Genomic DNA, 13572 nt, shown 5'->3' with positions numbered 1-13572 from the left:
CAACAGATATAGCTGAGATGCATGCGAAATGGCCTTCGTCAAAATGCACTTAGGATTGGCACTAGGTAGTGAATAAGTACGCCAGTTGTCTCATCCTCATTCAACAATTGACGGTGCGTGAAAATAGGAAGGTAGAAGGTGATGTTCCTCGCGTCACCGGCTGCGCAATGTGACGTTTGACGATGGTGCACAGTGCTTGTCGGATTAAGAGGGGAGCAGATTATAAATAAAACGCCATATCGCGGCGCGTCTTCCTAAATCACCAACAAGGTGAAGGTTTTTTCCTTGTTGTCGTCGCTGCCAGACGTCATTTGAATGCTGTACGGAAACTTTTCTCTTATCAGGACGTTGTTATTTGCATTTAACCATCTATGGTTCAAGTGCGCTCACAATAACACATTGTTGTTTTTCAATCGAATTGTTATGTTAATCCTCATAGCTAAAACAAGAAACTCTTAAATTTAAAGATAAAAAACATTGATAAACAAACAACAACCTGCTGATTTTGTCGAAGCCATCACGTCATCGCTAACGATAAATGAATCAATGCACCAACAGCTCTTTCCGGTGCATTTTCCCCAAACAACCTTGATTTGAGTGCAGTATCGAATGATTTATTACTTTGGCGCTTTGGCGATAAATGACCCTGTTCAGTCATGAATGGCTGCAAAGAGAGGCAATAACTTTCCCAGGGCTCACCCTTTTTGGGACCATCAGCTGAGGGGAATTTTCACTTAACCAATACACAGCTAAACGTACTGACGCCCCGTGCTGTGATTACCTTTGGGAAGAAATCTCTGAAACCATCGGAGCTATAGGTACATGTAAGAGCTTTCGCATGGAAAATTTAGAGCGTCGTTACTTACTTCAGGACATGTGAAGTGACTACCAGCCCAGCACCCAGGTTCATAAATCGTCTCAATTGATCTGGGTAGGTAAACGACCGTTCGTTTCGGTTTGCTGAATGAAAAGTGGAAGGCAGTTAGAGCATAAGCGTTTCAAAGCATTTGCTGCGAAATTTGATTCTGTTAAAAGCATTTTTCATTGTACACACTGAATCCAAATTTGGTCCCAAGAAGAAAAGTTCTACAACAATATGCTTTCTTAAAAGAACTTCACTTACATATTTATGAAGGGATTTTTTGGAAAATCAAGTTTTGGTGTTTTTTTTTAGACAGTTTTGTATGACTGAAAGTCATCAGTTCTAAAATTTTAAAAAGGCATAGGGGAGATAAGGGCATAATGTCCACCTTAACCCGTTCGAGACCGATTGCACACCGTGTGTGCAATGGATTTTTTGTGCCTTTGTCAGAACAATCATTCATTGTGAGTTTACTTTTATTCGCAAAAATAATATTCTTATGCCAATGGAATCAGCAAATGTTCGGCAAAAGGGATTGACAAATGGTCTTGATGAAAATCAAACGACATAAAAGTTATTTAAGAGTAAAGTACTATAGGTACAAATGTCGTGAAATAGCCTCCGTCTCGAATGGGTTAAGGAAGACGCTTATTTAACCATAGAAAACAGCAATAATATGTGACTTACATCATTGTTTCGTAATCAGACACTAAAAAAGTCTATTTTATAACTGGATTACACTTGAAAAGATAGATAGAAACGTTTAAAAATCCATTTGAAACCCCCACTGGAGTAGTATAAGTTGACTACATCGAGTTGAGTTCGCTGCTAGATGCTACGGCAGAAAACGCTTAACGTGCCCCGAATAATTGTGCTCTGTTCGCCCCGAGTCAACAAGTTAAAGTAAAAACGTGTTTCAAAATTGATTATAGTGAAAAGCCATAAATTAATGATGGTGAAAATTGAGAAACAATGTGTTCATCATGTTGCAGTGCGTACATTATAGATTGAGATGATTTAACGATCATAAAAGCTTATTTTTCTGTGTTCAAAAATTGTAAAATTTTTGTCACTTGAGAACCGAGTTGGTTTTTCTAAAATATTTCTGTAAAAATGATAAGGAGATTTCTTTTTTGCTGAAAAATTAACACTATAGGAAGTACGAAACTAATCCTCATGAAAATTTATTTAAGAAAATACGTACTTTTGTCGAAAAGTGGAGTGCTTATTATGCCCTGGATACTCTTTATGCCCTTATCTCCCCTACGCCATTTCAGCCGGTAAGCTGAAGCGTGCGTTCAATTAAAAAAAGGTCCTACAAGCACAAACTTTCATATCCCTCCTGGGCCGGATTTCACAAAATAACTTTTGTTGGATTTCTTACAGTGTTGAGATTGATTTTTTTTACCTACTGCACATAAGGGTGTCTCGAAATTGCATAATGTCTGGGATCTGGGGACTCATCCTCCAAATGTTAGATAGGGATGTGGGGAACAAACTTTTGTATGAGGCCAGCTAAAAAAAATCATGTTAAGAGGTTCCGAAAAAACGGTCTTTGAAAAAAGTCCACTCTTTAAAGATTTGAATTTAGAAAAAATTCTAGGTCCTAAAATTTTAACCAAATTGATTTATTTTATATCTTTTTTAATTTAATGGGATTGAAGAATACACGTAAAAAATAAAAAAAAAATTATCAAATTTGTATCGAAAATTTTAAATCAGTTAGCTATTCTCTAGATAAAATTTTATTCAACAGATCAAAATGTGTTCCTAGCGTAAATTTTTTTAATGCCAATGCCATCAAAGTATGCGGTTTTTTGTGCAATTAAATTTTGCTGAACAAAGTATTCTTTTTGTTTCATCGTCTGAAGAGCGATTTACGGTTCAATCCTGATTAAAATCACAATTAAGGAAACTTTTTATTTAATTTATCAAACTCGTCTTAATAAAAACCGACTTGAAAATCAAAAAACTTGTGAAAGAAAGACTTAGATAATTATTGATTTTTTGGCAATTTTGTCAATTTTATCAATTTTGTCAATTTTGTCAATTTTGTCAATTTTGTCAATTTTGTTAATTTTGTCAATTTTGTCAATTTTGTCAATTTTGTCAATTTTGTCAATTTTGTCAATTTTGTCAATTTTGTCAATTTTGTCAATTTTGCAAATTTTGCAAATTTTGTCAATTTTGTCAATTTTGTCAATTTTGTCAATTTTGTCAATTTTGTCAATTTAGTCAATTTTGTCAATTTTGTCAATTTTGTCAATTTTGTCAATTTTGTCAATTTTGTCAATTTTGTCAATTTTGTCAATTTTGTCAATTTTGTCAATTTTGTCAATTTTGTCAATTTTGTCAATTTTGTCAATTTTGTCAATTTTGTCAATTTTGTCAATTTTGTCAATTTTGTCAATTTTGTCAATTTTGTCAATTTTGTCAATTTTGTCAATTTTGTTAATTTTGTCAATTTTGTCAATTTTGTCAATTTTGTCAATTTTGTCAATTTTGTCAATTTTGTCAATTTTGTCAATTTTGTCAATTTTGTCAGTTTTGTCAATTTTGCAATTTTGTCATTTTCGTCAGTTTTGTCAGTTTTGTCAGTTTTGTCGATTTTGTCAATTTTGTCAATTTTGTCAATTTTGTCATTTTTGTCATTTTTGTCATTTTTGTCATTTTTGTCATTTTTGTCATTTTTGTCATTTTTGTCATTTTTGTCATTTTTGTCATTTTTGTCATTTTTGTCATTTTTGTCATTTTTGTCATTTTTGTCATTTTTGTCATTTTTGTCATTTTTGTCATTTTTGTCATTTTTGTCATTTTTGTCATTTTTGTCATTTTTGTCATTTTTGTCATTTTTGTCATTTTTGTCATTTTTGTCATTTTTGTCATTTTTGTCATTTTTGTCATTTTTGTCATTTTTGTCATTTTTGTCATTTTTGTCATTTTTGTCATTTTTGTCATTTTTGTCATTTTTGTCATTTTTGTCATTTTTGTCATTTTTGTCATTTTTGTCATTTTTGTCATTTTTGTCATTTTTGTCATTTTTGTCATTTTTGTCATTTTTGTCATTTTTGTCATTTTTGTCATTTTTGTCATTTTTGTCATTTTTGTCATTTTTGTCATTTTTGTCATTTTTGTCATTTTTGTCATTTTTGTCATTTTTGTCATTTTTGTCATTTTTGTCATTTTTGTCATTTTTGTCATTTTTGTCATTTTTGTCATTTTTGTCATTTTGGTAATTTATGTCATTTTTGTCATTTTTGTCTTTTTTGTCTTTTTTGTCATTTTGATCATTTTTGTCATTTTTGTCATTTTTGTAATTTTTGTCATTTTTATCATTTTTGTTTTTTTTTATTTTGTCATTTTATTTATACTTATGGCGTTTCACTGACTAGAAAAACAAATACACATGACACAGCTCCAGTGTTCATTGATCAAGATGTAACGACAACGCCAATTACTTGAGTGAGCTCATTACCGCGAATGTTTCCCCATCAATCACTCAATAGGCAGATGTCGTCGTCGAAAGGGAAAAACTAACAACAGAAGAAAAAAATAGCGACAAAAAGAGACGTCCAGTCAGCCAGACGCATCGCTCGGTCAATAGGACGACAACTAATGATGGGATGGGGGATTCAACAATCAAGATGCACTACAGAACGTTTTATAGTATGGAATATCCAAAGGAAAGAAAATACTTTCAGTCATCGCCAGCCATCTTACGAAACAAAACACGATGATGATTCATGATTATGCCCTCGATGGCTTCTTCCTTCCCAATAACACGAAATCCCTCTAACCGACTGACTGACTTACTGAATGACTGAGTGGCCCTACTAAGCCAACAACCAACAGAAGAATCAAGATCTAAATGGGTTAGGTTCTAATCTGTTTGTCTTTCTTGTCTGTCTACCACTAGCTTGAAACGATGCCAATTGGGTTAGGCAAAAGTTTAGATATACCTTTACTTGGACGGTGAAAACACACTAATTTTCCTAAGCGTTTATTGTTGATTTGTTGACTTTTCGGTTTAAGGTTTTAAAACAATCAATCTATAAGACCTCGATAAGACCTTAAACAAATTAAAAAACTAGTTATAATTATTTCGAATATCCCAAAATAAACTTCATTATGCAATCAGTTTGGTAGCGTGTATTCCCTGATTTAGAATAGTTACACAGCAAGCCATGTTATTTTCGTTTCCACTTTTCCGCCTACTCCATTGCACTTTTGATAAAGTTGGCTTCTTCGAAAAAAAAAAAACAAACAGTAATCTAATTTGTGACTGCCGCCATTCGGCTTCGTAGCTAAATAAAAATTGTCTAACGTTGGCACATTTGTTTGTCTCTTTCCCTGAACAGGTGACGGTTTCCTGAACCAACCGCTGTAGCTCCGTAGAGTGTACATCAAATTCTGTTGAGTTGAGTAACCAAAATGAATTTCGGGTGGGCCGTGGACGGGGTCAACGATTCAGTTCCTCGAAATACCGGTCCGGAATGTGCCAGCTTTCTTACCCCGGGCCGAAGGCTTCTGGAAACGGTCATCGTGGTTCCGCTGTGCTTGCTGATAGTGAAACTAACAACGGCTAGACTGAGGCCAATATCCTTCCGACGGAACGCACCGCCCTTCATATCAACGCCTCAGCAGCAATCGGCTGGAAGTCCTTTGACGTTTCGAAGCAGCAGTATCAGCCATCTGGCCAGTAGTAGTAACCACAATCATCACTATCAACGAATCGGTGGAGGTCACCACCTGGAACCGGATCATCGGGAACTTCTGTTACAGCAACATCATCACAGGAGATCCTCCTCCGTTGAGTATTGTAGCTGCCATCGATGTATTAGCTCGGTGCACAGCTCAGCCGCCCTCGAGGGCGAAGCCCCTAGTTTGATCAAGCAGGTTCTACTTGTAACCATGACCCTGACGCTGGGTGTGGAACTAGGCTTTAAATTCGCAACCAAAACCGTGATATACATTTTAAACCCCTGTCACATAACAACTATGGTTCAGGTAACTGTTTCTTAACTTCTTATCTTCAAAGACTCAATTTCAATTAAATCATAACATTATCTCTCCCAACAGATATATTTGCTGGCCTGCAATAAGCCCCGAAAGAGTACGACTGCCCTATTTCGGTTACAGATGAACTACTTGAACGGGCCACTGCTGGCGTTCATGTTCCCAGAAACAGACAGTCGACAACTGCCCCTAGAAGTGTCCATTTACTGGATACAGCACGCACTGATGGTCATCATACCGATCTTTCTGCTGCGGACTGGAGGTTTGTCCCGTACCCATTCTAGCATAAAAATCTTCAATCAATCTGATTTTCTATTTTTTGTAGGAGTCTACAATATGGAAGCCTTAGGAGATTTCAGCTGGAACACAATTGCGTACGCGATACTTCTGATATACCATTTCGGAGTCCTGCAGGGCGTTGGAATCGTAAGTTTAATTTTTATCTATCTAATGACAACATCTCCTTCTAGACATAAGAAACAACTGTCCCATTTTTCATTATTTTTTTTAAATATATTTTAAAAATCTCGACCTTTTTTCCATTTTTCGAATACCTTTTGTCCATTCAAAGCATTCCTCTTCCTCTTTGGGCTTCCAACACTTTTTGCCCAGTCAGGGCATCATCAAACTCATCCCCTTTCGTGATAAAGAATACCTCTGAACCAGAACATCTTAAACCTGCTTGACCTATCTTCATTCTTTCCGAGCATCTTATTTTGTAGGGCACTGTTCCTTCCTGGAACTGAAAAGAAAACTTGAAAAATTGGCACACTGGCCAAAGAGGAATTCCAGCAGAGGACCCCTTTAAAATCCACTCTAGACTACCGCATAACTGACTTCAATAATAGGGGAAAAATAGAGAGTTCAGTTGTGCAAGCGATTGCTAAAATCGTTCCAAATAATTGCGATTCACTCTCATGCCTCTTCATGACGGCTATGGCCTGACCTCTTATCCAACAATTCAAGGTCCGACCACTTCCCGGGAAGACTCTAGTTTGGGTCTTCTGGTCGTCGTGTGTCTTTGGAGATTCGGTTATTTTGGTGTCACGTCACTTCCAACATCCACCAATAACTTTACGCGTAGAAATGAGTTGTGCACTCTATACGCACTATACATCACCTGGTTTACTGACCTTGATTCCATCCTGCTCGTAGAGTAGAGTAGTCTGTTTGCTACCAACTTGAGCAATATGAAACGGAGTCGATAACCCCTTTTTCAGCACGACGTCTTTCTAGTGCCTCGAAAACTTTCCAACGGCTTAACAAATTTACTGTGACTATGGCTTTACGACCTTCGATGGAACCGGTCTGACGACGTTTCAATGGCTTTAACCCATAGAGCTCCTAGTGATTCCGGCCTACGAACTTTCAAGGAATTCCCGGCTGGCTCAACTTCCTAGTATCATTTCGATCACGTTCAAGGACTCCAGCTAGACAACCTTTCATGGATTTCAAGCTCGACAACCTCCCTTTAGATCTGATACTACGGCATTCTGTAGCTCTGACCCAATCATCTCTCAATGCCTCGGTCCCGTGACCTTCCTTCCCAGCATCCAGAACGGGTTCGATGACCAAGAAATGGCACTAATCTAACGACGAAACGACTTCCAAGAGGCTCTCGTCTTGTTTCCACCGGTACAGATGTTAAAATTAAAAGGCTTAAATAGTGCAGGTAGCCGTTAGATGTCCGGTTTTACAGAATCACCGGAAGAACCTTTGAAGTTGCTCGTGTACGACTCTCTGGTACCTTGAGCCATTCGCATTTAAGTGTTGCCTTTTTTATTAATTGATTACCCAGTTGGTAGATTCCGGTTTACGGATTGTATTCCAAGGTACGGCGAGCCACAGCGTCCCCCTAGTTTGCTACTCTGGGTCCATAGGGACAATTTGAAGACTCATGATGTACTCCGTGTATACCTCATACTTCCTTAACTCCACCTGGGGCCACAGACCTTGTTCCCACCTCGAACTTTTTGAAACACAACGTTTCAATAGTGGGAGGTGTTAGGCGCTGCAAGGCAATATTCATTAACGAGACCACTTTCAGCGAAAACCTCTCATTCTTACGACTCGAAGTCTGAACTCTCCTCTACCAGCTTGAAGCGTTTTATGCCATCTCTGCTGACAACCATCAGGCACATCTTTCAACCATCGCTGGACTGCGGAATGTTTCCCTCATTGTGGAAAGAAGCTCACATGTTTCCTGTTCACAAAAAGGGAGATAAGAGAGATGTGAGCAACTACCGCGGAATCTCCGTTCTATGCGCGATCGCCAAACAGTTTGAACTGGTTGTTTTGGGTCCTATTTTCTCATTTTGCAAGCATCACTTCTCCAACAATCAGCACGGGTTCATGCCTAAACGATCCACGACTACAAACCTACTGAATTTTACATCGTTCGTAACAGAACAGCTTTGCCAAGAAAATTCAAACAGGCGCCATTCACACAGATCTCTCTGCGGCGTTCGATAAGGTGAACCACAATATTACAATACAAAACTCGAACGTTTAGGTTTCTGTGGTTCTCTACTGGATTGGTTCCGGAGCTATTTAATGGATCGAAAGTTATCCGTTCGTACTGGTGAATCCTTTTCCAGGCAGTTCGTTGCCTCTTCAGGAGTGCCCCAAGGAAGTCATTTTCGACCGATCATTTTCGTAATCTATTTTAATGATGCATTCTCGCTCCTCGGCGGCACAAAGCTTGCATATGCCGTTAACCTGAAACTTTATCACACCATAAACGGCCAAGACGATATCAACTTCCTGCAACAGCAATTCACCACTTTTGCTCACTAGTGCAATTGCTTGCCCTTGAACCGCAGTAAATGCTCGGTAATATCGTTTTCCTGTAAGCGGCACCCTCTTCATGCAGACTAAATCCTCGGAGACGAAACCATCATCCGGGTGGGCCACATCAACGATCTGGGCGTAATTCTCGACCGGCGGCAGGAGTTAAAGACGCATATGAACTATGTTGTCGACAAAGCTTCGAGAAGCCTTGGATTCTTGTTTCGTATGGCCAAAGACTTCAAAGACGTAATATTGCATGAAAAGTCTTTATTGTAGCATAGTTCGTTCTATTCTCGAGTACGATCCAGCTGTTTGGTGCCCTTTCTACCAGAACGGAGCTGAAAGAATCGAGGCTATCCAGCGGCGTTTCTTGCGGCACGCTCTACGACACCTAAACTGGCAAGATCCGTTTCGTTTACCAAGCTATGAAAACCGCTGCCGCTACATAGGCTTAGATACGCTTCAAGTTCGCCGAATGTAGTGGAAGCGGACCTACTTACATCTAGAATCGACTGCCCGAACTATTGGATGCCATACCTCTCAGCGTACGACCCCGAGGATTATGAAACCAGAACCCACAGCTCTACGTTCCCACTCGCCTGAATAATTACGGGCTAGCAGCGCTTTCATCGGTATTCGGCATGCCTCGAGATTCCCACATAAATCTCTCCTCTTCGTGACTCGCGGCCTGATCTATCCCCTTACAACTTTAGATCCGACATCTCCTCGCATCGACTCGAGGTTGACCTCTCCTCTGCACTATTCAAGGCCCGATCTCTCCACTAGCGACCCGAGATCTGACCTACTTATACCCGTATATACTTATACAGTTCGCGGATTCCCGTTGTCTCCAGCTCCTCTAGAGGGCAGTCATGATTCGGGTGCACCCATCGCTGACCGCATCCTAGTGTTGGAGTCCGTACACATCATCTGCACCACGTTGTCTGCTGTCGTGTCGGGCTCAAAGACGGCAACTAGGTTGCCATCCATGACCAGTCAGGAATTGGGTCATACTTCATCGTGTTTTCTTCCAATCCAACTCCCGATATGCGGAATCAGAAGATTGGTCCACCTACCTCTCGCTGAGGTATCCCACAGGTTCTACCAGTTGGACATCGAGTCCTAATTGGCGAAATCTCGTACGTTGGGCGTTTCTTTATTGTCGTAGCAATAGACATCCTCCTCTAGCAAAACTGAGATGGGCATGACGCCCGCCACTACGCAGGTGGCTTAGGACGAGATGGTCCGGTACCCACTCATAACCCCCAGGCTCATCAGCCGCTGAACGCTCTGCAGGTTACATTGTCTTCCCAGGGCCTGCCTCCAGACCGCTGCTCCGCACCGCAAGATTGACGTGGTCACGCTTAACAGTATCCTCCTCTTGCTACTGCGGATTGCCGAGGAGTTCGACTTCATCCGAGTGAGTGCGGCCGTGGCCGTTGCCGCTCTCTTACACACGTAGTCGACATGACTCATGAAGCTGAGCCTGTCGTCTATCATTTGGTACTTAATCGAGCGTTTGGACATGATATCAAACGATCCAACTGCAATGGACCTGTTTGGGATGAAATCAAGTTGGTGATCAGCACTATCTCGGTTTTGTGGTGTGCTAGACGCAGGCAGCAGAGTCGGTTCTGAATCACCTTCTCCTGGACCTTAATCGCTGTGTCTAGTAAACAGATCGGCCGGTACGCCGATGGGTCTACTGGAGGCTTACTCGGTTTTGACAGAAGGACAAGTTTCTGCCGCTTCCACGTGTCGGATAACACCTGTTCCGTAACATATCGTTGCAACGATATCCGGAACATTTCGGGAACTTCCTGATTGCGGCCTTGACTGCGACGTTCGAAATGCCGTCCGGTCCGGAAGCCTTCCTTTGTTGGAGAGACTTGACGATTTCGCGAAGTTCGTCAACCGTAATCGTCTCTTCTATGATGGTGTCCCAGTCGAACGGGACTTTTGGCCAGCGGGTAACATCGTGCTGAGGGGACAGCTCGTTGATGAATGCTCTCAATTTGTCTGGGCACGTTTCAGGAGGCGCACCCCCACTTTTAGTTTTGGCCATGACTATCCGATAGGCATCCGCTCATGGACAGTTGTTGGGGTCACGGCATAGTTGTTTGAAACTTGCCCTCTTGCTTGCATTCATGGCCCTGCGGAGGGCGGATCTCGCATCTTGTTAAGGACCTATATTTAATTTTGCCTATGCTGCTGCAAAAGTAAGCCTCCCAATTCCTATCTTGGACTGCATCCTCAAAAACTCTAATAAAAAAAACTCACGACAAAACCTGATGAACAATATTCCTCAAACTCACTCGGTCTATGGCAACCGTTCTCTAATTTTTCGGACATCCCTCATTCGCCAGATCATGCTCCACTTGATCTAACCACATTGCTCGTTGCCTCCCTGCTTGTCTCGTTCTTATCAATGTCTTCGGCAAAGCAGATAAGTTGACTGCATCTGTTGAAGCCCTGCATTTCGCCAAACCGCTCGTTGAATAACACCTTCTAGCACCACGTTAAACATCATGCAGGAGCAGGATAGACCATCACCTTGTTGAAGCCTCCCCAAATTAGACATAAAAGCTTTTTTAAATAAGTATGAATTTATCTATTTTTTTTTTTTTATTTCAGCCCACTCAAGTCAACCTAAATCACATGCTATGTCCGGCGCTGAAGGACCCTTTCGAGGGACCGAACTACAGGACGATGGCCGTATTCCACGAAGCACTCCTTTGTACGATCCTGTGCAAACTGGTGACTTTCCTGTTCAGTCCACTGCCGCCACCAATCGTAACCAATCCACCATTTATCAAAAACGGTGGCACCGCTAGTGACCCACAGGCGACAGGATCCGGAGGAAGCGTCCCGTCACCTCTGGCCAGTGGCTCCCCAGTCCATCACTACATCTCCAGGCCTTCCTCGAGGCATTCCTCCAGATCGTCCTCGCCGGCCAAATCCGTATCGATGCTGCAGGAGAACAATATCATCATCAAGACCAGCAAGATTGACTAGTGGCCAGCAAAGCTGCTGACCCCGGCCAAGGCCCTCTAGTAGTCGAACGGTACCCAAAAAACCGAAACAGTATCAAAAGTGATCCACCAGTAGCAATTTTCCGGTAGGAATCTCGTCGATTCGAATGAGTAAGTTTGACTTAAATTTACTTACGAAGTGAACCAAATGCTAAATTTCCTCATAAAATATCAATTAGGTTTTCCTCGCAGCTACTTTCTCTTCTCTGAAAATACGTATACTGTAACGGAACGAAAATCGACATTCATGACTTAAATGAGGCTTCAAATCCAAAGAATACTCCACGACAGAGAACTAACCGTAGTGTAAATGTAAACAGCCTGTAGAAATCGCGCTAAAAGAGGAATGATCCATCGGGTTACTCAGAAAAAAAGAAGAGTAAAACACTTGTTGATTGCCTTTTTATTGTAGATTTAAAAATCATTAACCAAAAATTAAAATTAAAAGAAATAAAATCAAACTGCTAAACACCTTCAATAGATGAGTGGAATCAGATAAAAGAAACTAAAGAAAGACATGAACGCAGTCCGTGTAGATATTATTACTTAAGTCTTTGCGATAAGCGATCTAGCTTTCAATTCGAAAACGTCATAGCGATGCTTCGCAGGAAATAGTTGAAGATAATCAACATGTTCTTATTCTGAAACTGGAACTGGGAAAAATCAATTTGCGATGGCTTATGGAAGAAAAAGATAAAACACCTCTCCCCTATCTGGTGAAAATGAGCTAATCGAAATTATGTGCAATTTTGAAAAAAAATGACGGAAAATAACGGGAAGCGGATTTTAAGCAAACAGGAAAACTTGGTTTGTGATATCAATCATGAGTAGTTTTGTGCTTTTAAAATCTGTATAAATAGTTACCAAAATCAGTGAAAATTCAAGTATGAAGAGTCTGGAAATGGAAATGTTTGTTTTTCTGTAACCTTCAGAGTTTAGTACATACCTTATATTTTATTGTACACCTCAGGATGCATAGACCTTTTAATTTACTGAAATAATTTGAAATCAACTGTAACTTAAAAAGGAATTGAAAATTTACAAATGATCTGTGGAAAATTTTACTAATAAAAATTGACCCATTTATTTTAATTTTGTAAATTCACAAAAACATTTTCACAAACATAACAAATTTTACCTATACCTAAGTCTTCATACTCCCAACTTTTACCAGATTTTTTTTTGAATAATCCCGCTCTAAAACGCTTAAAATCTCCAACTATCGGTTTAAAGCCGAAATTTCAAAACGATACTAAATACTTCTATCGAATATGGACAATACACTCAATCAATCTGTAGTTCTTAGTTCTCGAAGAAATCACTTTCGTGATAAGTTGCAAATATCAGTATAGGAATCTTTCTAAACAATGCGTTAATTCAATTTTTAAGTACAATGAGTGAGAGTAGCGAACAAAAAATAAACTTATAAATAAAAACACACACACACACACATTCATATGTGAAAACTTGAAAACAAATTAAAATAAATAAACAAAAATCTAGTAGATTCAAATGTAGCGTGTGATATCAACCAAATAGGCGTTGTTTGAACATCTTTTATCATAAAATATATTTTTAAAACAGAAACTTCACTCGACTCAATAAGTTAGATTAGTTAACATTTTAATGAGAAAGGAATAATGGATAGAAAACGGAAGAAAATCAAACAGCATAAGCAGCATCATAATCAGCACCATCGATGGTTTGGATTAATTCCACCAATAATGCAAATCTTAACCTCACAAAAAAATCAGTTTTGATAGCATGGCGGATAAATAAAAAAAGACTAACAACGATAACCGATTTTATGTTTTTCGAAAAGAATAAAAACAAAACTTTTGAAGTGTGTATCTACACTCTAAATTGGCAACA

General features: G+C 39.6%; 1 protein-coding gene across 4 annotated transcripts in view; it reads left to right on the top strand.

Annotated features, from left to right (window-relative positions):
* Window positions 1–13124, top strand: part of LOC129743868 (uncharacterized) — an 87851-nt gene extending 74727 nt beyond the window's left edge. For 3 of the 4 annotated variants that reach the window (XM_055736084.1, XM_055736083.1, XM_055736085.1), the window contains 4 exons: window positions 5221–5869; window positions 5942–6140; window positions 6204–6304; window positions 11303–13124. In XM_055736084.1, the coding sequence (XP_055592059.1) occupies window positions 5294–5869; window positions 5942–6140; window positions 6204–6304; window positions 11303–11683 (1257 nt within the window). In that variant the 5' untranslated portion in view covers window positions 5221–5293 and the 3' untranslated portion in view covers window positions 11684–13124. The remainder of the gene's footprint in view (window positions 1–5220; window positions 5870–5941; window positions 6141–6203; window positions 6305–11302) is intronic. The other variant, XR_008736708.1, reaches the window with a different exon arrangement.
* The last annotated feature ends 448 nt before the right edge of the window (window positions 13125–13572 follow it).

This window comes from Uranotaenia lowii, chromosome 2 (assembly GCF_029784155.1).
Source record: "Uranotaenia lowii strain MFRU-FL chromosome 2, ASM2978415v1, whole genome shotgun sequence".
NCBI classification, from domain to species: domain Eukaryota; kingdom Metazoa; phylum Arthropoda; class Insecta; order Diptera; family Culicidae; genus Uranotaenia; species Uranotaenia lowii.
Note: the sequence above shows the minus strand (reverse complement) of the source record. Positions and strands in the feature narration are given on the sequence as shown.